The sequence below is a fragment of the Syngnathoides biaculeatus genome, chromosome 18 (assembly GCF_019802595.1).
Source record: "Syngnathoides biaculeatus isolate LvHL_M chromosome 18, ASM1980259v1, whole genome shotgun sequence".
Classification (NCBI taxonomy): Eukaryota; Metazoa; Chordata; class Actinopteri; order Syngnathiformes; family Syngnathidae; genus Syngnathoides; species Syngnathoides biaculeatus.
In genome coordinates this window covers 11,164,660-11,189,411 of record NC_084657.1, presented here as the reverse complement: position 1 = coordinate 11,189,411, position 24,752 = coordinate 11,164,660, and the positions used below count along the sequence as shown (strand labels likewise).

Here is a 24,752-nt window from a genome sequence, read left to right as displayed (position 1 = left end):
TGTTTTTTGTGTTCATTTGTTGGATGTTTTTGAGCTTCCAGTGCAAGTGGAGCCGGACATTTCTCCCCCCCCCCCCCCACCTCCTTCAGGGAGACTTGGATGAGTTTTAGGAGGTTTACGTTGGATCTGTGTCTTGCCGGGGCTTGACGACAAAAGAGAGCGGGGGGGGGGGGGCATTTATAGATAAGTGAAAACTGTGTGATCGGCTGCAGATGTGTTCACTCCTCTGCCTGTTGGGACATTTCGAGGATTTGGGGACCTTGTGCGTTGTTCACCCCCCTTGAACAAACTTTAGGGGGCGCTTCACCCCCAAGAGCTGGCTGCAAAATGCTGAAGATGGAACTGTGGGGGAAGGGAAGTAAGAGCGCAGCACCGCCTGAGGAATATGGCTGGTTATGTCTGCAGAATGGAAAAATTACAAAAATGTCATAAAGCCATATGGAATATAACAAAAAAAAAACTGTATATGAAGCGTTCAAATTGTTCACTGCATCACTCGAAAATATCTTTAGGCTTGTTCATGAGGAAAAAAAAATGTGAAAAAAAGCAAGAAAAAAGTATAAAACGGAAAAAATGTAAACTACTTGAATGAGATCTTGTATTATAACATTTAATATTCACTATCTGCTTTGTAGGCTGATGTGATTCGCTATTATTAGTGTTATTTGTAATTTGTAGTAATTATGCTTTTTCCTTTTAATAAAGAAAAAAAAAACAAAACGGACAAAAAAACCCTAAAAAAAAACTCGGCCTGCTGAGTCATCATTTCCAAGTGCGCGGTTTCGAGATTCCTCATTACAAACAAATGTTTAATTGTATGGGACAAGTGAGCATAAAATACACAAATGGTTCATTCTAATTACAATTTCTACATGATTGCACATGCAAGGTTACACAATCCCCCCCACCTCTTTCAATCAAAAACTGCAAAGGTTTGAAAGGATAGTGCTAAAATATTCATGTACGGTGTGTGTGTGTGTGTGTGTGTGAACAGTTTTTCCTCCCGATCTGCTCGGAAAACGTTTTGGTGTCAACCGGGATTGTTAAAGCGTAGTTTGTGCATCCCGACAATTTGAGCCACGTTCGCCAACTTCGTCAAAGGCCTGATTGTTGGTTGTCTCTTAAGATTATCCTGGTTAATCGGGTATTATTCTTGTGGTGTGGGCTATTAAAACAATCATGGCCGACTGTCTTAAATGGTAAAGCGGTGTATGCCGATCCCCAAGATTGGATGTTTCCTTCCTTCCGATCAAAGTCTGTGATTCTGATGATCAGTTTTTGAGAGAAAATGTTCCTCCCTGATCTGCTTGCAAAACAGTTGGACACTCGTAAATGTTGAACTTGTTCAATATTTATGATAACTGCCTGGTTTCCAATTATTTCCCAGCTGTCCGTAGGCCCTGTTGGAACTGTTCTGCCTCTCACAAGTCAGTCTTGGTGCCGTTGCATAAACACACGATTGTGGTCATTTTAAGTACACCCCACACGATAAGAGCAGTGGTGTCTCAGAACTCCTTGCCGCCACGTTTGTGGGCAGATTTTCACAGGAAGTTACCAGAACCAAACTGCGAACGGACGTCAGTCAGTAAAAGCAAAAGTGCAAACTGGAATTAAATTACAAAAAGAGTCTAAAACTGATCAACAGGTTTTCAAAACAGAATTAAGAATTAAGATGGCTTCAAGTGACGCGTCGGGCAGTCACTGGCCCTTCTTGGGGTCGTCGGGGATGCTCTCGGTGAGCGGGGTGAGTCCGGTGAGGAAGGTGTGCCGCTCGTACTGCTTGGTCTGCCGGAACTTGGCGTCGGTGCCGTGGAGGCGGTCCAGCACGCCAAACACGCCGAAACACTGGTTGAACCTGGAACGAACGCCACGGGTTAAAAAGCGAGCCGCGCTGGCTCCCTTCCAAAAGATGCTGCGCTGCGATTACGGCGGCGTTCCGGAATGATGTGAGAAAGCCCCTCGACCGCAGCGCGAATGACAGTATGCAAGTTTCTCTCGTTCTCATTCAGGTTCTACCATTCGAGAACGTCCCACGTCTACCCCGGAGCGTTCTGCAGAAGGCCGGCTGACCTGAGGTGGTGGAAGTCGTGGAATTCCGGCGAGGGCAGGAAGGGAAGGTGGTACCCGCAGTGGGAGATGGTGGTGCTGACCAGCGCCAGGCAGTACCACATCGACGTGCTGGACACGTGCGATCCCAGCAGGACGGGCCCGATCACCACCGGCAGCAGGTTGGAAAACTAAATGGCATACAAAATACTTAAAGTTCTCTTAAAAAAAAAGATGGACTTTCTGTGACTCCTCCGTTCTCTCCATCGGTCTTGCAATCTGCTGCAACTAGATTTTGGCTTTTTTTTTTTTTTTTAATGAAGCAACAGTAAAACAGGGAAAATTCCAAACGGAGAGACGGGAGGAGTCACAGAAAGGCACGGAGGACGTGGCTCGTGGATGAAGTGCGCGCTGACCACGTGCTCCAGCGGGTGAGCGTAGGTGGCGACCACGCCGATGGGGGCGGTCCACTCGTGGTGCTGCTTGTGGAAGTGCTTGTAGAGGCTGGGTTGGTGGAATAGCCTGGGAGCGAGCGAGACAAAAAAAAAAAGTTGGAACTTAAACTTGTTGAAATATTTCCTTTTACATAGGAAATAAAGAATTTGGTGAAATGAACAGGCAAAATATTTGGCTTAACCTTTTTGTTAAATAGGTCAAATATTTTGTTTTCAGGCGGATCTGAAATGCAAAATTATTAGATATATATATTAGATATGCGCTGTTTGTTCAAGGGTTTTTTTTAATCTAAATTTTCAGAAGTATTTTCAGATTAAGAAATCAAAAAATTTTTTAAGTACTGAATTTTTAACATTTTATTGGTTATTTATTTTGTAGATTTTTTTTTTTTTTTTGGGGGGGGGAGGGTGATCCAAAAATGGGCGGCGCGTTGGATCAGCTGGTAAAATGTTGGCCTCACAGGTCCGAGGACCTGGGTTGAATCCCGGCCCCGCCTGTGTTGAATTTGCACTCCGGTTTCCTCCCACATCCCAAAAACATTAATTGAACACTGTAAATTGCCCCTAGGTGTGATTGTGAGTCCAACTGTTTGTTTCCATGTTCCCTGCGATTGGCTGGCTGGTTCAGAGTGTACCCCGCCCGCCTCCTGCCCGTCCACAGCTGGGATAGGCTCCAGCACTGGCCACGACCCTCGTGAGGATAAGCGACAAAGAAAATGGATGGATGGAGTCCAAACATTTGTAGGGATGAGCTTTTTGGTCAGCTGGACTGTCAATCCGAGTCGGAGTTTGATACCTGTGAGAATAGTAAAACAAAACTTCCTCGAGGATGGAGAAGACTGCCAGCTCGGTGAGGGCCCAGTGGAAGGTGGGCAGGTCGGGGCCACACGGGTCGGCCCGCCAACGGGTCAGGTGGTAGGCGGCCACCACCATGGGCCCGGAAATGAACACCTGGTTGAACAGCACCGTCTTCAGAGCCTGACGCAGCTTTTCCGGGTCTACCTGCGCAAACATTTATTAATTTTTTTTTTCCAGAAATGATCTACTTTACAGGACTCTGCAAAATTTAAAATGTATTTTCAAATATCAATTTTTTTTAATATGTAGAACAAGACTTTAAAAAAATAATCAACATTACACCCAAACCGTGACCATTTTTTTTATTTTTTAAAGTGCAACAACAATCATTAATTTCTTTTTTTTTTTTTTTTTTTTTTTTTAAGAAATTAAGGTTCAACATTTAGACAATTTAGCAAATATTTTCATCCACAAATTAAACTTTTCAAAGAAAATTTAGAGCACATTTTGACATCTTAGGAAGGTAATATTTTTTTTAGGTAAAGTGTTAAATATAACTCATGCACAATTTTCCAAATGTGACTTTGTGGACACTTATAATTATGCAATTAATTTAAATGTTTATACTTGGCACACTGTTTTTTTTTTTTATTATTCTTCTCTGTATTTTTGTCACAATATACTAAATAATTATAAAAATATTTTTAAATGTAGAAAATAAGATACTCTATTTGAAAACAATTTGCTAACCTTCAGAAGTTTAATAATCACAACACAATTTTTAAACTAAAGAAAATATGCATTATTTTACAAAAATTAAAAACCATTAAAAAAATGTAATAAAAATACTGCACGTGTAATTCAACATCTTTGGCCTGGAAATAAACAGATGGACTTGACCTTTTACCTTTGAACTCCAACTGGAAACATGGGAATGGACATGTCACAATCTTTGTATGTAAATGATTAAACACAATACACAATAACTCACTATTACTTCATAGGCAACCTCGAAATATCGAGGCTATGGCGAAAGTAAGGCCGTACATAATGGCCGAAAGAATGCTTACAGGGCCAGCATTTCCGGATTTGATTCCAGTGCGGGGCAAATATGCCACCGGTAAGTACGCCACTTGCTTTTGTTTGTTTGTTTGTTTTGAACTGCATCCCGCTTCAATCAGAGATGAAAACGAACTTGTTTTGATTTCATCAGCAAGTTCAACATGCTGAGTGTTGCCAACGAACATAAACAAAATTCTCTGATAAGACCTGGCCGTCACCGCCGGCAGTCGTTATCGGCCATCTATCGTGAAATTTGCCCGTTATCTTGCTGGGATGTTCAATATCAGCGTTGGTGGGGGCGGGGGGGTTCTTACTCAAACATGAGCCAGAGGACTTTGACACACACACAAAATGATCATATATCTGAACATGCATAACTATATGGCAATATAGAGGAGGTAAAAACATATTTTCAATGTCAATTTTAATTTAATTTTAAATGTTGTACTTGGCAATTTCACTACTTTGATTTTTTTTTAAATTGAAATTCATGAATTTGATTAATTTTGAGAATGTTTTCTATTTTAATTTTACCACTATGTTTTGCATTTTACTTCCTTTTCAATTTTTTTTTTTAAATTTTCCAGCAAATTTCACCCAAAATACATTAAAAAAATAAAAAAAAAGAAATGTAGAAAGCCGACCGGGCTGTTCTTGTCTGCTTGGATGCGGTAGCGAGTGATGAAGGACGGCCTCCCGGTGGTGTCCACCAATAGCAGCAGCGCGTTGAACGCCCAGAACACCACCATCGGCACCAGCATCGTGCCTGTAAGCATGATACATATTTCGTTCATATTGATGTTTCACGTATTTACTCTACTGCTCTACTACCTGTACTGCTGTAATTGGTGAAATATACGATTGAGCCTTCTGAATTCTCCCTAGCAACAAGTTATCCGAGTTATTCTACTGGTTGACCTCGGTTGGGATTTTATTTCACGCGAGGTTTTTATATTCAATACAGGGTAATATTTTTCAAATATAATGGCAAGAGTGCTCTTCCGTCCACCCGTTTTCCTCGCCGCTTATCCTCACGAGGGTCGCAGGGAGTGCTGGAGCCGATCCCAGCTCTCAACGGGCAGGAGGCGGGGTACACCCTCAACTGGTTGCCAGCCAATCAGGGCACATGGAGACGGACAACCGTCGCAGTATTGGATTTAGGCTTGAGCCTTTGGAATCCCGCCTGGCAACAAGTACTCGGAACCGTTCTATTATTGGACGTTGCTGCATTGCTTAATTCCGCTTGTGAAGTGTTTTAATGTAAGACACATGCAACATTGCACGTTTAGCTTTTGAGCCCTCTAAACTCTGCCTAGCAACAAGGGGTCCCAGCCATTCTATTGGTCGACATTGTTGTGACTGCTTCTATGTATTAATATGGTGCCCTGCCATTTATTTTTTTCCTTCATATATGCGCCGATGCGTACGTGGGACCGTCAATCCAATTTCTTTATAATCTGTGATGCAAACGAGTCTCGGGCAACGAGTTCACTTGATGATCACCGTAAACATGATTTCACGCACAGCGTGTGCTTGAAACTGCTCCTACATAGATAACCGCTGATTAAAAGATACACCGTGCGCCAGTTCTTTGGTGCACGATTTTACATGCGCGCATGAATCGCAAAGGCCGTCGAGTCAAGGGCATCGGTCCAGCCCAGAATAATCCCAACCGCTCATCCTCACCCATGTAGAACAAAGCTTCGTTGTGGCCCTCAAACATCATGTAGACTTTGGTCCACAAGTTCTGCCAAAAGTCTCCTGAGGCTCCCCAAAACTTCTGAAGATGCCTGGGGGGGGGGAAGCAAAGTTGTTGCACACGGGACAAAAAGTGGACGAGACCCCCTTAGGAAAAGGGTCCGTTTCTGTTCTTAGTGCACAAAAAAAAGCTTGGAGGAGTTTTGTGAAAAAGATACAATCCTCGTGTCCATGCTGAGTATGTCAAAAAGCCCCATTTAAAAAAAGACAAAACATATTTATATTTTCATTACACAGAAACAGACAGAGCAGCGTGTGTTTAGGTAAGTACGTCGCACCATGTCAGCGAATTACCAAACGCCGCCAGGAACAAGATTCCGGATCCGATGACCACAGCGGCTTTCTTCACAGAATCCCACAGTCCTCCCGAGGCCTCCTGTAGAGAAAGGCGAGAAAAAAAAACAATCTGCATTGTAAAATTGAGGGAAATTTGAGCTTGTTACTGCGGGGGATTTAGTTGTTGTTGTAGCCAGGCAGCCCTGTGCGCATTTCAGGTCGAGGTTGACGGTGGTATTGTCGACACGAGCCGTACGGTCATTGAGCATGCGGCTTCGTCCGATGTGGAGTTGCGATAGTTTGGATCTTTTGACCCCGCGGAAGATCGAATTTCGGTTTTGTCCCCCTCGGGGTAGGGTAGCTGCGTCTTCAACCATCGTTCGATGGAGCCTACATTAGCCCGTCTCGGTAGGCTTGTTCGGCGAAGACCGTCTCGGTGGGGATGTCTTCGTCGATGTCTTGACGGCGAAGTGAGCGCGGTTGAGGTGGTTCGTTTGATACCTGATGGCACGGGAGAGCGCGAGTATCTGGCAGCGTAGTAGATACTGCCGGGCGAGTAGTTCGTTGTGTTGCTTCACCGCTAGGATGTTGGTCTCACGATGGAGGTGGTCCTCGCTAGCCATGGCTAGGCAGCCTGGTGGTGACTCTGAGGGCGGCGTTCTGCCGAGTCCGGAGCTTCTCCCAGCGCGGGAGACTACACTGCAGCGCCGTAGTTGAGGACGGACCTTCCGATGGCTTTGGTGAACGTCTCGGCACTCGGGCCCCAGTTTGAGCCGGAGGTGGCTTTGAGTATGTTGGTTCGTTGGTTGACACGTTTGGCCTTGTACTCAGCGTGAGGACCGAGGGTGAGCATGGTGTCCAGTACAAGGCCCAGGATTTTTGGGCAGTTGACAGTTGGGATCGGCAGGTTATTGATTTTCATTGGCAGGTTCGTCCGAAATTCGCCCGAGAAAGTGGTGAACAGAGTGGGCGTGCTTTTTTTCCACGGACAGACAGAGTTCACGTTCGACCGGGAATTGATGTACGGTGTCGAGCCTGACAGGGAGATTTAGTCACGACTGGCAGATGAGGAAGAACCAGCATCCGCCTGCTGCGCTTCAACTCTTTCGCCGTTTAATCAATCATATCATGTGATAAGTAGTCTTGATCATCCTCCATCTTTGATTTCTGCGCAAGGTTTCTTCGCTTGTGAACTGTGACCTGGTGAAACCGCCCAAGACGCTCTATAGAAATAAACCTGATGTTGCCGTACGACTGTCTTTTATTGAACATTCCAGGAAATAGTCCAAGCCAAGGAAGGAAAACTCACTCGGCCGAGCTATTGTGCCGAAAACAAAAAGATTGTTTGTTGGGATGTTGGGCTAAAATTAGCTACGATAACTTCTTCATAGAAACGTAATGAGGGGAAATTTCCAGAGATGGAGCTAAAAATACGTACAGTACATTGAAACCTTTACAGGTGAACTTTTGTAAACTTTTGAATGGGCAACTGTCGAATGTTTTGCTAGTTTTCGCGCAACTGGTCGTTCCTCTGTCAAATTTCACATGCAATGTTAAATCCATCAAAATTTGAAAACTGGATTTTTGGCCCACATCAAACGGCGAGTCGATCCGTGAAAACTTCCAAGGACTCGTATTCCTTTCCGTGACTCTTCAAGCCTCTCCGTTTGCAAGCTGCCGATGACGATTCGACCTTTTTACGGCAATTTTTTTTGGTATTCATTCATTTCTTTTCTTTTTTTTTCTTTTTGAGGGTGAGTCACTTGTTGTTTCAATGAAAGATTGAGATTTTTCTCTCACTTCCACACAAAGACAAAAACACAGTGATGAAACCCAACAAACCAGATTGACCGGACAAGAAGTGACATACTGTGAAGAAGTTCTTACCTGCCTTTCGCTTGTTTGTGCTGCCCACATGTCTGTAAAACACCAACAAATAAATCATCACGTTCTAATTTGGTACATTCCCAAATAACGAATGCATTTAACATCTCAACTTGCTTTTTTTTTTTTTTTGTCCCTCTCAAAAGATGCTTTTTAAATCAAGCTATTCTCACGACACACAACAAACATACACTTTGGAAAACCATTTCATTTCTTTGCATTATCTCGGCCTTGTTTATTAGATTGTCATATGATGCAATTTTTTTCGCGGCACGGTGGGATCAGCTGGTAAAGCGTTGGCCTCACAGTTCTGAGGTCCCGGGTTCAATCCCCGGACCCTCCTGTGTGGAGTTTGCATGTTCTCCCCGTGCCTGCGTGAGTTTCCTACGGGCTCTCCGTTTTCCTCCGACATCCCAAAAACATGCAACGGCAACCGGTTCAGGGTGTACCCTGCCTACTGCCCGGTGACAGGCTCCAGCACTCCCCTCGACCCTCGTGAGGATAAGCGGTGAAGAAAATGGATGGACTTTACTTTTCCCTCACTGCAAACGTCGCAAAACATTTGTGCTGTGACAACGGCTAACTGGCATTTTGACTCATTTCAATGGTAAACACGGATTTGCTGTATGACAGTTTAAATATGAATATGTGATACACTCTGATTTAGTTATGAAAGATGATGAAAGTATTGTCAGCGAATAGTAACTTTGCTTTTTGTGTGTGTGTATACTGAAAGACTGCGGACGTGACACTTCTCAACAACTATAAACTTGTAGGTATTTGGCAATTACAAAGTGGAAAATCGCGCACCCCCCTCCACCATTCCCTCGTATTGCTCTGTGACGATATTAATTTTATAAGCTATAAGCGACGTTTTATGCCAAGTTGTCGACCGAATCGCTCACCTGCGTGCTGCTGATCGGGTTCGGTGTCGTCACGTGCCTTGAGAGGCAGGAGCGCAGCTGGCTTTGTTGACAACGGAGCCGCGCTCTGATTGGCTCGTCGAGGGTCAGCTGACCAGCGCTGTACCTAAAAGTAGAGGGCGGACATCTCACAATCTTACGTTTTTCTCGACGTTAAAGGTTTCGAAAACGCTGTCGCTAAAACAACAATAAGATGAAAATGATACGGGTTTTTTTTTGTACCTGTACGTCGCCTTGGTTTGTTTTGTGGATGTAAATAAGGCTAAAAAATAAGTAATAAACCCAAATAAGTTATTCGAGGATTATGCAATGCAGCATATTCCTATATTCAAAACACGGTATCGTATGTAAATGAGGCTTAAAATTCTTTCATCTTTTTTTAAAACCCTAATTGAGTTGCACATTTTCGTTCATTGACGGTTGTGGTGAAGGTTTGGAAATTGTTTGCTCTCATCTTTTTCTTTCATACCCAAAAAAAAAAAGCATTTGAACAGGGGTGTGTAGACTTTTTATGACTAATTTTATTTGAGTACAAAGAGTGAATACGTCTCCCCGAGCTCTGGTAACTAGAAAATATGGGTGGTGTAGAATCTCTCATACCAGTTTATCATCATGTATGATATAATTGCATCTAAAAAAAAAGTATTGTCATGATACAAGTTTTGAAAAAAATGAAGTAAACAACACGCTTCCACGCCTAATGTGAGGAAATGCCAATCATATGAGTTCGTGGGATTTCCGGGTTGCATTTCATATCTTTTGTACGGTAATATTATACACAGTTACAAGATTATTCCTATGGGCCGACATGGAAAAAAAGACATTACAATACATATTGCACGGAGAGGTTCAAGAAAAACTAGCAAATGCACGGTGATGGATTACCCCCCGCCTAAAAAAAAAGTTTTAAACCGCTGTAATATTACTTGCAAGTCGGAACATTTCATTTAGTAATTCGTTAGTGTACCACTAGATGGCGTTAACGTACCACATTTTAAGAATCACTGCTTTAGACTGCGATACACCAGATTTTGGGAAAAGTATGCCCGCTACTACTATTATTTAGAGTTAATATAATTTTATTTAATGTAGATAAAAATGCATTTGGCATCATATTCATCGTTAAATAAAAATGACTTTTTAATTCTTAGTCTTCTTAGTATTTTCCTTATTTGATTCATTAGCATAATTAAATTGTCAATAATAAAATATACACAAATGTACACATCTGGTGTTTTTATTACAGGTGTATTCATGATAGTTGTGTATTAGTAATACTTTATTAGCATAATTATTTTTTTAAACTATTTTGATATCCAAATGAAAAGTAACTTTTTAAAAGCCATTTTTATTTCCCCAAAATATATTTTACATGCATGTTTGTAACTCGCCCTGGCCCATCTGCCCATTGAAAATATCAAATATGGCCACGATTTTCCCACTTGTAATTTTGGTGGCCAAGTCTTCCCCGCAGTGGTGATGTGCCGCAACTGCAGCTCCCAGATTTCTCAATTAAAAAACTGACAATATTTTTTTGAACAAGATGAAGAATTCGGACTCGTTGCTTGGGTTTTGCTACCATGACAACTAAGAGGAGAGCTGGGGTGTTGCGAGGAAGCCAGCTGCGATTCAATGTTGCCAGTTTAGCCAAGTTACATTTTTTTTATTAAAAAAAAAAAAAAAAAAACAGCAACAAAGCGATGTCATCCACTGGCTAATTTACTTTTAGAAACTATCAAACGTATAGGATTTTATATTTTAGTTTTTTTTTCCCCCTATTTAATTGTGATGCTAGTAGTTTTTTTTTTAGTTTTTTTTTTTCATGCTTTGGGATCAGGAAAAAAAAAATGTACCACAAAGAACAGTTCAATTGGTTTGATTAAAATTTCCTGAGGACCATGAACTAGAAAACTCAACAGACAGAAAAGGGGTTGAGGTTCTATAAACGCCCCTATATTGATGAGAAATTTGGCAAATTTCAACTACAATATTCCCAGAATTCCTCAGGTGAATTTGACCATGTAGTTCTACTAGTAACAACGTGGAAATCTACTGAAGATTACAGCATGCATACTCATTATTACATGAATATTATCCTAAATTTCGAGTAGTAAATTATTATTATTTTTGCAGTGACATTGCGGTTCAAGTGAAGGTAAGCTATCCGTTGGAACGGGGGCAGGTCGAGCCGGCTGCTCCCCCGCTGAGTGGCGTCGTCGGGCGGCTGTCAGCTCTCGGCTCATCTCGCTGTGGATTGTGGGAGTCGACGGAGCAACAGACGAAGCGACGGAGCTTACGTCGTCACTCACCGGGAGATATTTGACGCCCTTTCGCCTTTTTAGTTCACGTAAGTACCGCTGTGGTAGTTCGCCTTTGGTGGTCATACCATTGTCGCAGTTTTTTTTTTTTTTTTTTGTGGGTGGGTGGTGTTTCTTTCTTAGCGAGAGAGAGCCGAGCGAAGGCCGAATTGAAGAGCTCTCCCACGGGCAAGAAGGGCCGGCGAGCCGCCGCCGAGCGTCGCCGTCAATCGGGCTGCCGACAATGTCGCGGGGAAACGCTTCTTCGACGGCGGAGCGTGAATGTCGTCGCGGCGGCCCGTAAAGAATCCACGTCCACCTGGCCCCGGAGGACGGGAACCGTCTTTGACTAACCTTTCCCGTTCGACTCCCGTGACCAAAATGGAGCACGATACACAACACGGCTCGTTGGCGTTCACAGCTGCCTCGAGTACACGTTGACGACGTGCCATAACGTTCCCTTTATGGCCCGAAAAGAACCCATTATTCGCACGGAAGGGCATCTAACCCCGATACACGATTCGTATTCCGAATTAGATTCACATTACGAAACGGGCGACTGTGCTGACATTCAGGCTTCATTTGAATATTGGCTAATTACTGCGCCAACACGCCTGATGAATATGAATAGAGACACAGTCATGACATATTACCAGTCCACGGGGGGCGTACTGTAAAGATGACGTCCGCGATGGCGGGATGAAAAATGGTTCATGGTTGAATGAAAGCCTGTGTCAAAGGCACGCGTGGGATCTTAATGAAGATGTCATTGAAAATAACAGTGGTTTAAAAATAAATATAAAAAATGTTGACCGACCTTTATATTCAGCCAAAAGCACATATTTCACACATCACAAAAAGTGGATATGCGTGTCAATCATTTCCCTCACTTTAATAGCGTTTCATTTTACACTACCCATAAAAATGAATTTGCTAGCAGATGATTTAATTTACCCCCGAAAAATTGCACTGTGCATTCCTAATGACGTTAGCCTAATAGAATAGTTTGCCTTTGTCATTTTGGGCGGTCTTTCTACCACTGTTAGCGACAAATAGTTTTTTTATTGTCATTTTCCAAATCATTCAAACACATCTTGGAAAATGGCAACTATGCTATTAGGCTAACAGTGAAATGAAGAAAAAGAACGGGCCCCTCGTGGCGGGAAGTAAGTAGCGGATTCATCTGCGCTACCGATTGATTGTCGGTTGTAAGATTTTTCTTAATCTTGGTCTGATGGACGAGTTTGGGCCTTTAAATATTTAAATACGGCGGCACAGTGGATCAGCTGGTAAAGCGTTAGCCTCACAGTTCTGAGGTCCTGGGGTCAATCTCCGACCCGCCTGCGTGTAGTTTGCATGTTCTCCCCGTGCCTGCGTGGGTTTCCTCCGGGCACTCCGGTTTCCTCCCACATCTCCAAAAACATGCAACATTACTTGGAGGCTCTAAATTGCCCCTAGGTGTGATTGGGGGTGCGGCTGTTTGTCTCTATGTGGCCTGTGATTGGCTGGCAACCAGTTCGGGGTGCACCCCGCCTGCCTCCTGCCTGTTGACAGCTGGGATAGGCTCCAGCACCCCCTTGTGAGGATAAGCGGCTAAGAAAATGGATGGCTGGAACTGAGACTTCCAAGGAAGTCCTCTTCTATTCAATTCTGTGTACAACTCTTGTCAGCGCGCCATTTTGACGCCACGTCCTGACTGGTGTCTCATGTCCCCGCAGGAGGCCCCCACGAGCGGCACCCCGCCTGTCGCCAAGCATGTCGAGTCGAGGAGGCAAGAAGAAGCTGACCAAGACGTCGCGCTCCACCAAAGCGGGCGTCATCTTCCCGGTGGGCCGCATGCTGCGCTACATCAAGCGCGGCCTGCCCAAGTACCGCATCGGCGTGGGCGCGCCCGTCTACCTGGCGGCTGTTCTCGAGTACCTGACCGGTGAGTGTCGACTCGGGAACGTCAGCACAGTGCCGTAAACGACGCATTAGAAAGGTTGAAAGGTTCTTATTGACTGTGGCGTGCCAGCGTCTGTGAGTGGTGATGATGAAGGAGTTTGTTGTATCACACAACAGAGGTTGGACTTGGTTCTTCAGTAATGGCTGGTAGTGATTTTGCTCTACTATTGTCTGATTTTTCACTCAATTATTTTGTTGGAGTTGTCCAATTTTGCCATGAAATGACAACAAAACCTCTTTGAAATACTAAAAAAAAAAAAAAACCCAAACCAGCCGCAAAATTGAATAAATTTTTTATTCATTTCTTTTTTTACAAATCTCCATGTCTATTTTCTGAGCCGCTTATTCTCACAAGGGTTCGTGTGAGTGATGGAGACTATTCCAACTGTCTTCGGGCAGGAGGCGGGGTACGCCCTGAACTGGTCGCCGGCCAATCGCAGGGCACATGGCGATAAACAGCCGCACTCGCAAACACACCTAGGGGCAATTTAGAGTGTCCAATTAATGTGGGGCTGGGATTCGAAACCCGGGCCTCAGAGGTGTGAGGCCAATGCTCGAACCAGTTGCTCTACCGTGCTGCCTGTATTAACCTAGACCAGGGGTGTCAAACTCATTTTTGTCATGGGCCACATTTCCCTCAGAGGTCCATTATAACTGGAACATCATCAATTTATGAACCAGTTTTGTAATCAAAAATCAAGGGTAATATGTTTTTCCTCTATTCACGTTTGGTAACACAAAAAAATGCTTGTAATATCTCAACTTTATCATTTATGATATGTGATAATTTGAAATTTTGTTACAGATTTTTACAAGAAACATGGAAATTCACACTTTAGATTTGGCTTTGCGCGCCACATAAAATCATGTGGCGGGACAGATCTGGCCCCCGGGACTTGAGTTTGACACCTGTGACCTAGACTATCCTAAATAATAAATACCTGTAACCTAAAAAAAAAGACAAAAGATATAATATATATATATATATATATATATATATACATATATATATATTTTTTTCCTCACTTCACCTTAAAAATGAAGGTCGGCTTTCGTGTATTATTTTGAGGTTTGTGGAATAAATTTGAATATTTAAGTTTAGCTCAGCTGGAGGTGTTAGCTGCTCTCCGAATGGCCACAGGATGTCGCCAAAGCGCTCTAATTACGAAAGCGGTGTCTTGGAAGGAGATTGAAGCTCATAGACAAGATCGCTTAATGTAGTGTATAATGTACAATAAAAATGGGCCCTTTGAGCTTTGTGTGTTTTTAGTAACGTTTTTTCAATGAAGAAAAAAAAATGTACACAATTTTACCAGAAGCATGCTTTCGCCCGCTCAGTAACGATATGAAGCGGCATCATTTTTCTGCACTGTAATGAAAGCATAACAAATGCATCATCTTTAGATTTATTGTCTTATGATGGTCCGTAACAGAAATAAACAGACGTGGGATTTTTTTTTTCTTTGTGCAATGTACACAAACTAGAGGAACAAAAGGGCAGTCAACTTTTATTCATGTATATTTCGTTCGTATATATTTCCTCTTTGGTGATTATTGTTTTTCTCCTAGAGAGGTGAGAAGAGAAAACTCTAATATCAGCTATCCATCACCACTTATGCCTTTATTAATTGCTCTCCTCTTCCTATGATGCAGCCGAAATCCTGGAGCTGGCGGGCAACGCGGCCCGAGACAACAAGAAGGGACGCGTCACGCCGCGCCACATCCTGCTCGCCATCGCCAACGATGAGGAACTCAACCAGGTAACGTCATTCCGTGACCGTAAGTCATTTAAAACGATCCACCGCGGGCCTTTTCTTCTCCCTGAATACCGAGTCATCCTTTGGAAATATGTACACAATTATTCCATGCGAAGAACGACTAAAATGACATCGGAAAAGTTGTGCCGTCTCCTCCGTCTCCAGGCACATTTCATTTTTTGACTCTCTGTCTGGAGTCAAATCAGACTAAACCTCTCCTGTGATTTGATGAGGTCATGGTTTCGAAGTTCCTGACCAGATGTGAGTTAATTGACGGCACACCTGGGGGTGTATTTAAGGCCACACCCAACGCATTTTGCTTCCTTGTTTGAAATTAGGGTTAAAAACAAAAAGAAATCGGAGAAAGAATCGTGGGGCCCCACAATTCTGGCCTATCCTTGGGTACAATTTCCAGATGTTTGAAGGTGCCACGTTCATCTGTTCAATTGACCTTTCCGATGGCGATCTTAAGCTCCGCCCCCTCAGCCATGTGCCACAAGCTTCCAAAATGGTGATTGAACAGAACAGAGAATCTCTATTGCGTCGTCCAGATAATATTGCGGAATGTTTTTTTTTTTTTTTGCCAAATTTGTCAGTCTTGTCCAAGAAAGTTCTACAGAGAGGTCTCAACTATTTCACGCAAGGATATGTACACGGAATTAAGATTTTGGACGGAGTGGGACGCAATGTCAGAGTCACAGCCAAGTGTTGGCGATCGATGCAAAAAAAAAAAAAAAAAAAAAGTTTGACGCCTCAGAAACTTCAAAGAAGATAAAATAGTAGTATCGTACTGCGCGTGTAAAGCGGGGTGATTTCTTTTAACTTGGAAAGCTCACGAGTAATATCATTGTAGTCTTTAGGAGTGAGTAGGTGTATTCATTTGACTTGGCTCGTACGGAACGCAGTGCTCTCTCTTAAAAGTCCGGTCCGATATCAAATAGGCAAATAGACATTTCTCTTGCATGACGTGTCACATTTACGTATTATTAACCCGACTCTTCGGCATAAAACACGACACACTTCATTCGCCAGGTCAGTGATATGCTAACAAAGTGAAAGTTGTTCTCCTGCACTGATAATAATTCAATCAAACTCAGAGAAGATACTTACCTTCGAATGTACAGCCTTGTGTTTGTCGATAATCTTCACATTTAGTTGTACGTGCGCTCTTCCGCGAGCCGTAATCCATCGTAGACACTTCCTCAACTGCGTTTTAGGCTTTGGAAAATGAATCAAGCTAGCAGGATATCTTTCATCAGAATTGCACGCATCTGAGGACCATTTTCTTCGTAACATGAACTTTTCCAAGCGCAGGCTACTGACAACCAGCATTGCTCGTGGGACAATACGGCGAGAGGGGCGTGGCAAGACAACGCGGCTAGCCGATTGGCTGTTATTGTACGAGTAATTGACAGGTCGGAAAGGTCCATTATATGCAAGTGTAAAGATGGGAATGCCCAGCTATCACATCACTCAGAAAGGAAGTTTCGTATCCTAAAGATGTTTCGGTCCGAATTGTGCGAATCGGTCCCAGAACATAAGCAAAAGACATTGTCGTGATGCTGGATGAAGATTATTATTATTATTATTATTATTACCCACAGCGAAACAAGTCCCGCTAATAGGCCACTCACTGAGAATGACCCTAAAGACAGATTACCGTTTGCAAAAAGACACCAATACAAAAAAAATCTTCACTTCCAGAGGTCTGATGAAATTAAAGTGGAGCTGGCCAAGACCTCAGAACTGTGAGGTTGACACTTTTAAGCAGTAGACCCACCCGGCTTTCCTAGATTAATGGTTCATTTTTGGGAGTTGAACTACATAGTAATAACTAAATGAAGCTTTTGAGTCAATTGTAAGTGATGGAAAGGGTCTCGTGCCAGCTCCTGAAGGGCGTGACCATTGCGGCGGGCGGCGTCCTGCCCAACATCCACCCCGAGCTCTTGGCCAAGAAGCGCGGCGCCAAAGGCAAGCTGGAAACGCCCCTCTCGCCCGCCCCGGAGAAGAAGGCCAAGCCGGCCAAGAAGACGCCGAGCAAGAAGACGAGCGGCAAGAAGGGCGCCGGCAGGGCCAAGGTACGCCGGCGGCGTTGGCGGTCGCCCCGGGGACGTTCTGACGTTTTTGCCGCTCTGCAGAAACAGGGCGAGGCCAGCAAGACGGCGTCGGCGGACAGCACCACCGAGGGCTCGCCGGCCGACAGCTTCACCGTGTTGTCCACCAAGAGCCTCTTCCTGGGTCAAAAAGTCAGTCAAACTGTTCAACTTCCTCTGCGAAGGGGGATGACGCATCTAGTCCCGGTTTACTCTGCGCCGCTAAAGCATGAGAATACATTTGCGATTTGATTTTTGTTTTGTAACGACGCGACGGTAAAAGCTCGGATTGATCTCATTCCCGGAATTGCTCCGCGTGCAATCGCCGCTAACCCTGAAATCCTCCGGCAACGTCTTGTTTTTGGGACAGTCAGACACTTTCACATTTGATAAAATTCACAATTCCGTTGAAAATGACACAAATTGGCTGATAGGCAAATGTATGTGTGTGTGTGTGTGTGGTGTGTGTGTGTGTGTGTGTGTGTGTGGTGTGTGTGTGTATATATATATATATTATATATATATATATATATATATATATATATATATAAAAGATTAAATGCGTGTTATTCAGGAATTATTGCCATAATATGCAACTAAGTTTGTGATTTTTTTTTTTCGTTGTAGTTTTTAGTGTAAACGAATCATACATTTAAATTTTTCTTTTTAAACGGGCTTCTCTTCTGATGCAATTGTGTAGATTCTTTATAAATACTTTATTTTTATAATATTTTTATATTTATATATATATATATATATTTTTATATTTTTTCATGGTGTCATTTTTAAGTGTACTTTTGTGTTTTTTATCAACTGGATGCGGATTTTATTAATCCCCCAAATTCATTTAAATTAGCTATCGTGGGTGTGGGATCTCCAAAAAAAATAAAAAATATCCGTTTGGTCGTCACCATCGGTGCATCCCAGATGAAAAAAAGATGAATATTAATAATATATTAACCTAATGTCCTAACAAGATGAAGCCTGAGCCTTTCAGAAAGAAAGTAGACACCTATTTATAATAATGATAATGATAAACAACCTTGACTTTTTCGACTTAAATGACTTTCAATACACAACAGATGAATGGATGTGCACGTGCGTTGAAACTTCCACTAATAACCCAGGTTAAATTTACTCCTCAACATACAAAGGTCTTCCTTGAGACCAATGACTATTTTTCTGTTATGCAATTTTATGTTGAGGTTAGTGGTTTTTTTTTTTATGTTCATGATCTAGACCAAATCAAGTTCTGAAATACAGTAACTGTTTAAAAAAAAAAAAAGTACATTTGGATTGATACATTTTAGAAAAAATGGCTCACTCAAAGGTGGCATGGTAGGCGAGTGGTTAGAGTGCCTCCCTCACAGTTTGGAGAAAAGAGGTTCAAACCCCAGCGGGGCCTGTGAGGATAAGCAGCTCAGATAATGAATAGAACAAATACTGTGTTTATTTTTATAATAATGAAATAGCGTTTCATGCTTATTTATGCAGTAAGTGACTGAATTAAATAAAAGAGAGGCCCCATAGCTCAGTGGTTAGAGCACTGGTTTGGTAAAACCAGGGGTTGTGGGTTCGTAGCCCACTGGGGCCTCCACTCCCTGAGAAGGGTTGCGTCAGGAAGGGCATCCGGCGTAAAAATTGTGCCAAACATATGTGCGTTCATCTGAGATGACACGCTGTGGCGACCCCGAAAGGAGAAGAACAACATCCAATTAATAAAACAATTTTGTTACTGCAACAAATCAAATCAATCCTAAAAAAAAAAACGCAGTGGACCCATTTTCAGACGAGAACCAGCTCACAAATTCCACGTTTTCAAATGAAAGTTCTAAACAAAGAAGATCCAAAAATCCTCCAGGTGTCCTTTGAGGCTCAGGCCTCGTCGCTTTGATTTTAACGGCTGCGCTTCCTTCCTCCTACCTTGTCGCTCTTCCTCCGCATGCGTCCTCATCTCCCCCCTCCCCCCACCCCCTCCTCCCCCCCCGACAGCTCAACCTCATCCACAGCGAGGTCAGTAACTTGGCCGGCTTTGACGTGGAGGGGGTCATCAACCCCACAAACGCCGAAATTGAGCTAAAAGACGATCTAGGTGAGACACTCGGGAGCCCCTTCCTAGCTGAGCCCCCCGCCCGACCTTCCTCCGGCCGCCCGCAACGGGACTTTGAAACCTGAAAACGTCAAAGGCCGGAGGGCGCGTCTGCGTCGCCACCTTACGGGTGACTTCCTGTCAGGCGGCTCCTTTGTCGATGGAGATCCACTTCCTGCCTGACGGGAAGTCGACTGCCTGCTTTGCATGAGAATCTCATTTTGTCAGAAGCCGCAATGTCAAACGGATCCAAGAACCACATCAAATCCGTTCTTGAGTCAATCAATCGGATTGATCGAGTTTGTTTGATCTTCTGACTAAATGAGCTCCATACCCACGCTGCCGTTTCCTGCGACGTCATCAGTGCGTGCGACGCGGCGGTGGTCGTCGTCGTCGTCTTGTTTGACCGCCGTGTTGTTTGTCGTCCATCCGTAGTTGCAAGTTGTCCAAGCCGACATTTCCGTAGTGGAGAGCGACGCTGTCATTCACCCGACCAACTCTGCCTTCTTTACGGGCGGTGAAGTAGGTAAAGGAACCGCCCAGCCAGCCAGCCAGGCAGGCGTCCTCCCGTCGCTCGGGGGCTGCTGAGGGGCCTTCGAAAAGCCGAAAGCCGAAAGCCGCCGCTACTGCTGCTGATGCTTGTCGCTGTTTTGTTTTTTTTTTGCCTCTAATTGAGTTAACGTGGCCTGCTGCGAAAAACCAACACAAGGGTTGTGTCAAAAAAATCACGCCTGTTTTTGTTCCCCTTTTCTGATTGCAATATTTTGACATTGCTCATGTTTTGGATCTTTGACTGGATTTACACTACACACCCAGGGGCCCGATTAGGATTTCATCCCGATTCTCGGAGCGATACCTTCCCATATAAAGAAACAAGTTTTTTGTTTTTTTTTTCAAAATTAGTGTACTCCTCCCCACATTGTGGTGCCGCCGCCCGTCACCAAGAACAACAAAAAAAACTCATAATAAGTACATGCAAATGTTTGATGTATTGCATGTTCTCCCCGTGGTGAAGCGGCATGGAAAAAATGATGGAAGGATGCATGGATTGCACAACAGTACAAAGCTAAATACGGTGACGCCTCGGTTCTCGACCTCAATCCGTTCCAGAAAACGGTTGGAGAAGAGATTTGTTCGAAAACCGAATCGATGCTTCCCATTACAATGACTGGAGAAAGAAATAATGCGTTCCAAGCCTAAAAAAAAAAAAATGGCTTTTTAAAGCATGGTAGAAACAGGAAACAAAGCGTATAACTGGATTGGCTGGCTCTGACATCCTTTGCTGATGTCTGTGAACTGAAGTAACCCTGCCTGTTTGACACTGAATTTAGACGTTGAATTTCAGATGGCGAATTTTAACCAGGTGAATCTCAGGAGACTGAAAATATTGCGTTTGAATTTTGAAAGGTTGATTTTTTAAAATATATATCGTGATGCCTCGGTTCTTGACCACAATCAGTTCCAGAAAACGGTTCAAAAAGTGATTTGTTCGAAAACCGGATCGATGTTTCCCATTGCAATGAATGGAAAAAGAAATAATGTGTTCCAATACCAAAAAATTGGGCTTTTTAAAGCATTTTTTTTAGCTTTTCCTGATAATAAACCGCATAGTAGAAATACATGTATAGTATAAATACTTTATATAATAAAATAATTTAAGAAATATATATATTTTTTTGCTTAAAATGTATGCTTTAGTAGTAGAGTATGCTAGCCTGGAAGTGCATTGCTGTATCGGGAGCGACTCGGCCCCCAGCCTTGTAAATTTTTTTTTTTTTATGCACAAAAGTGCAGAATAACTTTAAACTTGCCTTCTTTGGAGTCATGATTGGGGGTCAATACAGTCGCCCTCCATAAGAAGAAAAACAACGGTCACTACCGGGAAAAGTCTGTGTACAGAGGCTGCGTTATACAGAATAACAAAAATGTGCCGGTCGCCCCACGCACGTTATGTCATTTCCATTTTTTTTCCCCCTGTCGGGGGGCATTCGAATTTACAAGAACAAAACGCGTCGTGGGTGGGTCAAGTACTTGCGCCGCACGCATTATGTTATTTCCTGTTTGTTTTTTTTCGGTGGCGTGGGAATTCAAAATAAAGCACGTGGCGGGTCAGCAGGTCTGGCCGCGCGCAATATATTATTTCCAGTTTTGTTGGGGGCGTTCGAGTACCGATTTGCGTTTGAAAACGAGGCTTTACTGTCTAACTTTATTTCAACAGGGAATTGCTGGGGATGATCCAATCTGTGTGTTTGATGCGCATTGACGATATCCATTGCATATTGCGTTGTCAGTATTGATTCATTTGAACCCCAAAGTGTAATATGAATCCAGCCATGGAGTGTGCAGGCTTGAGTTTTGGTTTAATATCAATCATGACGCCAAATCCGCTTGCCTCTCATAGTTCTGAACGCGCCATCACTCTTGAACGTGTCCCGAGTCCCACAAATGACAGACAATCACAAACTCACTGATGTGCAGGCGAAGCGACGTCAGATGATTGACAGCATCCGTCCACCCGCTTAACTGCCTGCATGGCCGCCCGCCGCCGCCGCCGCCTCCTCCTCTTCCTTTTTGGGCTCATCTTTTTAAGGTTAAAGTCTTTCGCTTGTAGGTTCTGCCCTAGAAAAGAAGGGCGGCAAGGAGTTAGTTGAAGCGGTTCTGGAAATGAAGAAAAAGAACGGGCCCCTCGTTGTGGCGGGAGGTAAGTAGCGGATTCATCTGCGCTACCGATTGATTGTCGGTTGTAAGATTTTTCTTAATCCAGCTCTGATGGATGAGTTTGGGGCTTTAAATATTTAAATACGGCGGTACGGTGGATCAGCTGGTAAAGCGTTAGCCTCACAGTTCTGAGGTCCCGGGGTCAATCTCCGACCCGCCAGCGTGGAGTTTGCATGTTCTCCCCGTGCCTGTGTGGGTTTCCTCCGGGCACTCCGGTTTCCTCCCACATCTCCAAAAACATGCAACATTAATTGGACATTCTAAATTGCCCATAGGTGTGATTGTGAGTGCGGCTGTTTGTCTCCATGTGCCCTGCGATTGGCCGGCAACCACTTCAGGGTGTATCCCGCCCACCTCCTGCCCGTTGACAGCCGGGATAGGCTCCGGCACTCCCCGCGACCCTCGTGAGGATAAGCGGTGAAGAAAATGCATGGATGCATGATGTGACGTAACGAAATTGTGCAATTACGGTATGCACTGTAGCATTTGTGTTGGAGGTGTGCCTTGAAGGGGAGTGGCCTAGTGAGTGACAGATTGGCCCGTCGGTCTGCACATGACCCTCGTGAGGATAACTGGTGAAGAAAATGGATGGATGGATGGATATTTAAATACTGTATGTTGTGTGAAAACAAGAAAAAGTCGAAATAGATTCTAGATGCCCTAGAATCGCGCCATGAGGAACACCAATGTTGGTTAGTGAACAGAAATTTCTCCCTTTTGACGTTGCATTGAAAAGTCTAAAATTGTCCGTAGGTGTGAGTGTGAATTGTTGTTTGTGCTTATGTGTACCGATGAGCAGTCCAGGGTGTGTCATTATTACATTACATTATTGTTCTCTTTCTCTCTTCAGCGGTGTTAACCGCCGGCTTCGGCCTCCCCGCCAAATACGTGATTCACTGCAACAGTCCGGTGTGGGGCTCGGACAAGTGCGAGGAGATGCTGGAAAAGACGGTGAAGAACTGCCTGGGCCTGGCCGACGAGAAAAAGCTCAAGTCGGTGGCCTTCCCGTCCATCGGCAGCGGAAGGTGAGGACAAAATACGGAGTTATTTCATGCTCGTTATCATTATTATTATTATTATTTGCTACATAAATCACTATTTTGAGTGCTTTCTCGTACCACCACAATTTCCATTCATGCTCATCCCCGCTTTCTATTCAGCCCCTGAAAACATTCAACCATTTTCTGAGCTGCGTATCCTCACAAGGGTCGCGAGAGTATCGAATAGGAGGCGGGGTACACCCTGAACTGGTTGCCGGCCAATCGCAGAGCGCATAGAGACAGACAAGTCACGCTCACAATCGGACCTAGGGGCAATTTGGAGTGTCCGATTAATGTTTTTGGAATGCGGGGAGAACATGCAAACTCCACGCAGGCGGGGTCGGGATCGAACCCGGGTCCTCAGAACCGTTAGTTATGTCACCGTGCCACCGTTTTACTCACCCAGGAACGGCTTTCCGAAGCAGACGGCGGCCCAGGTGATCCTGAAGGCCATCTCCAGCTACTTCGTGGCCACCATGTCGTCCACCATCAAGACGGTTTACTTCGTGCTGTTCGACAGCGAGAGCATCGGCATCTACGTGCAGGAAATGGCCAAGCTGGAGGCCAGCTAGAAGCTTCGCTCATCTTTCGTAGCGAGACGAATCTTTCGAAACGGCCGGGAACTTGGGTTTTTTTTTTTTGTTTTTTTTTGCATTACATTTGTATTCTTTCCTATGTGGGTTTTTGTTTCCCAACAAATTATTTTCCAAACAAAGTTGCGCACTGAGTTGACCTTTTCACGCAAACAGTGTCAAACAAATAAAAGGTTGAATTTTTCTGTCAAGGGAAAAAAAAAAAAAAAACTGGTATATATATATATATATATATAATATATATATATATATATATGCGCATGTTAACAGCAGTATTGATAGTTTAAAAAAAAAAAAAAACTTTTCACCTTGGTTTTCATTTCTTTGATGCTCTTGTGTCGCCTCTTCTGTCAAGAACATTTTTATGTTTGCTTTTTTTCTGTCGTCGTTTCGTGTTTGTTCCCTTTTGTGCCCTGCAGTGAACTTTTTGTTTTCACTTTCCCCGACACCCCCCAAAAAAACAGGTAAAATTCACAGTCGGGTTTTTGGCCATTCAAAGAGGAAACATTTTTGTTTTTTTGGGGGGGGGGGGCAGGGCACGGCACTGCTGTTTTTAAAGACGTGTTTATTGATGTTTCTAGATGGAGTACTTGTGGAAAAGTTGGCGTTGAAAATATTATAGTTGTATTTTTCGTTTGCACATGTTCAAAAGGCACTGTTTGATTTGGAAGCCAACACTGGCGCACGTTCTTTATGTATGCGTGTGTGTGTGCGTATTTCGTCCTCCTTTAGACGTCCCCCCCACCCCCCCCAAAAAATACTAAGGTGGTCTAACTGTTGTAGCCGCTAGGTGGCGCACTGTGATCAGGATTGGTCAAGACCTCACTTTGGATTTGGTTTTGAGCGTCAAAAAGAATTTTCAACTTTATTATGATTATCAAAGTTTAAAAAAATGCTTTCTAAATACAGCGTACATTATTGACAAATATGTACACACTGATAATAAACTATCTTTGAAAACAAACATTGGGAGATTGTGTTATTATTAAAGTTTGTTTTAGGTCTTCCCCAAGATTAAG

At 43.6% G+C, this 24,752-nt stretch overlaps 2 protein-coding genes and 1 long non-coding RNA gene across 7 annotated transcripts in view; 1 reads left to right on the top strand and 2 right to left on the bottom strand.

The window, feature by feature from the left end:
• Positions 1 to 59: 59 nt before the first annotated feature.
• On the bottom strand, positions 60 to 13,210 carry faxdc2 (fatty acid hydroxylase domain containing 2). Its single transcript, XM_061804202.1, has 10 exons — positions 11,854 to 13,210; positions 9,185 to 9,308; positions 8,283 to 8,314; positions 6,398 to 6,495; positions 6,048 to 6,151; positions 5,006 to 5,127; positions 3,298 to 3,503; positions 2,463 to 2,568; positions 2,071 to 2,237; positions 60 to 1,855 (listed from the first exon to the last, which is right to left on the bottom strand). The coding sequence occupies exons 3-10, from the start codon at positions 8,310 to 8,312 to the stop codon at positions 1,699 to 1,701; spliced, it is 990 nt and encodes a 329-aa protein (XP_061660186.1). The 5' UTR covers positions 8,313 to 8,314; positions 9,185 to 9,308; positions 11,854 to 13,210; the 3' UTR covers positions 60 to 1,698.
• Positions 10,060 to 23,938, top strand: LOC133492167 (core histone macro-H2A.1). 5 transcript variants are annotated; one of them, XR_009792565.1, is made up of 10 exons: positions 10,232 to 11,549; positions 11,644 to 11,799; positions 13,218 to 13,426; positions 15,097 to 15,203; positions 17,087 to 17,278; positions 17,339 to 17,446; positions 19,286 to 19,385; positions 19,818 to 19,908; positions 21,994 to 22,083; positions 22,951 to 22,998. XR_009792565.1 is itself a non-coding variant. In XM_061804197.1 (10 exons), the coding sequence occupies exons 2-10, from the start codon at positions 11,744 to 11,746 to the stop codon at positions 23,710 to 23,712; spliced, it is 1,203 nt and encodes a 400-aa protein (XP_061660181.1). In that variant the 5' UTR covers positions 10,352 to 11,549; positions 11,644 to 11,743; the 3' UTR covers positions 23,713 to 23,938. The 5 variants fall into 5 exon arrangements, 4 of the variants coding, with proteins under 4 accessions (XP_061660180.1, XP_061660183.1, XP_061660181.1 ...); XM_061804197.1 differs by lacking the exon at positions 19,818 to 19,908 and adding an exon at positions 23,547 to 23,938 and having other exon boundaries at positions 10,352 to 11,549; positions 22,951 to 23,125; XM_061804198.1 differs by lacking the exon at positions 19,286 to 19,385 and adding an exon at positions 23,547 to 23,938 and having other exon boundaries at positions 10,358 to 11,549; positions 22,951 to 23,125.
• Positions 19,918 to 24,752, bottom strand: part of LOC133492170 (uncharacterized) — a 70,482-nt gene continuing 65,647 nt past the window's right edge. The window contains exon 4 of the long non-coding RNA XR_009792566.1: positions 19,918 to 22,001. This is a non-coding gene — a long non-coding RNA (uncharacterized LOC133492170). The remainder of the gene's footprint in view (positions 22,002 to 24,752) is intronic.

Bases quoted from the DNA above. Each gene is read 5' to 3' on its own strand.
- faxdc2 (XM_061804202.1), bottom strand. From the start codon at position 8,312: ATGTGGGCAGCACAAACAAGCGAAAGGCAG. The intron at 5,128-6,047 runs GTGAGGATGAGC...TCATGCTTACAG, and splicing joins CGAAGCTTTGTTCTACATGG to GCACGATGCTGGTGCCGATG. The intron at 2,238-2,462 runs GTCAGCGCGCAC...TATGCCATTTAG, and splicing joins CTCACCCGCTGGAGCACGTG to TTTTCCAACCTGCTGCCGGT.
- LOC133492167 (XM_061804196.1), top strand. From the start codon at position 11,744: ATGTCGCGGGGAAACGCTTCTTCGACGGCGGAGCGTGAATGTCGTCGC. The intron at 11,800-13,217 runs GTAAAGAATCCA...ATGTCCCCGCAG, and splicing joins GAATGTCGTCGCGGCGGCCC to GAGGCCCCCACGAGCGGCAC. The intron at 19,386-21,993 runs GTGAGACACTCG...TTTCGCTTGTAG, and splicing joins TGAGCTAAAAGACGATCTAG to GTTCTGCCCTAGAAAAGAAG.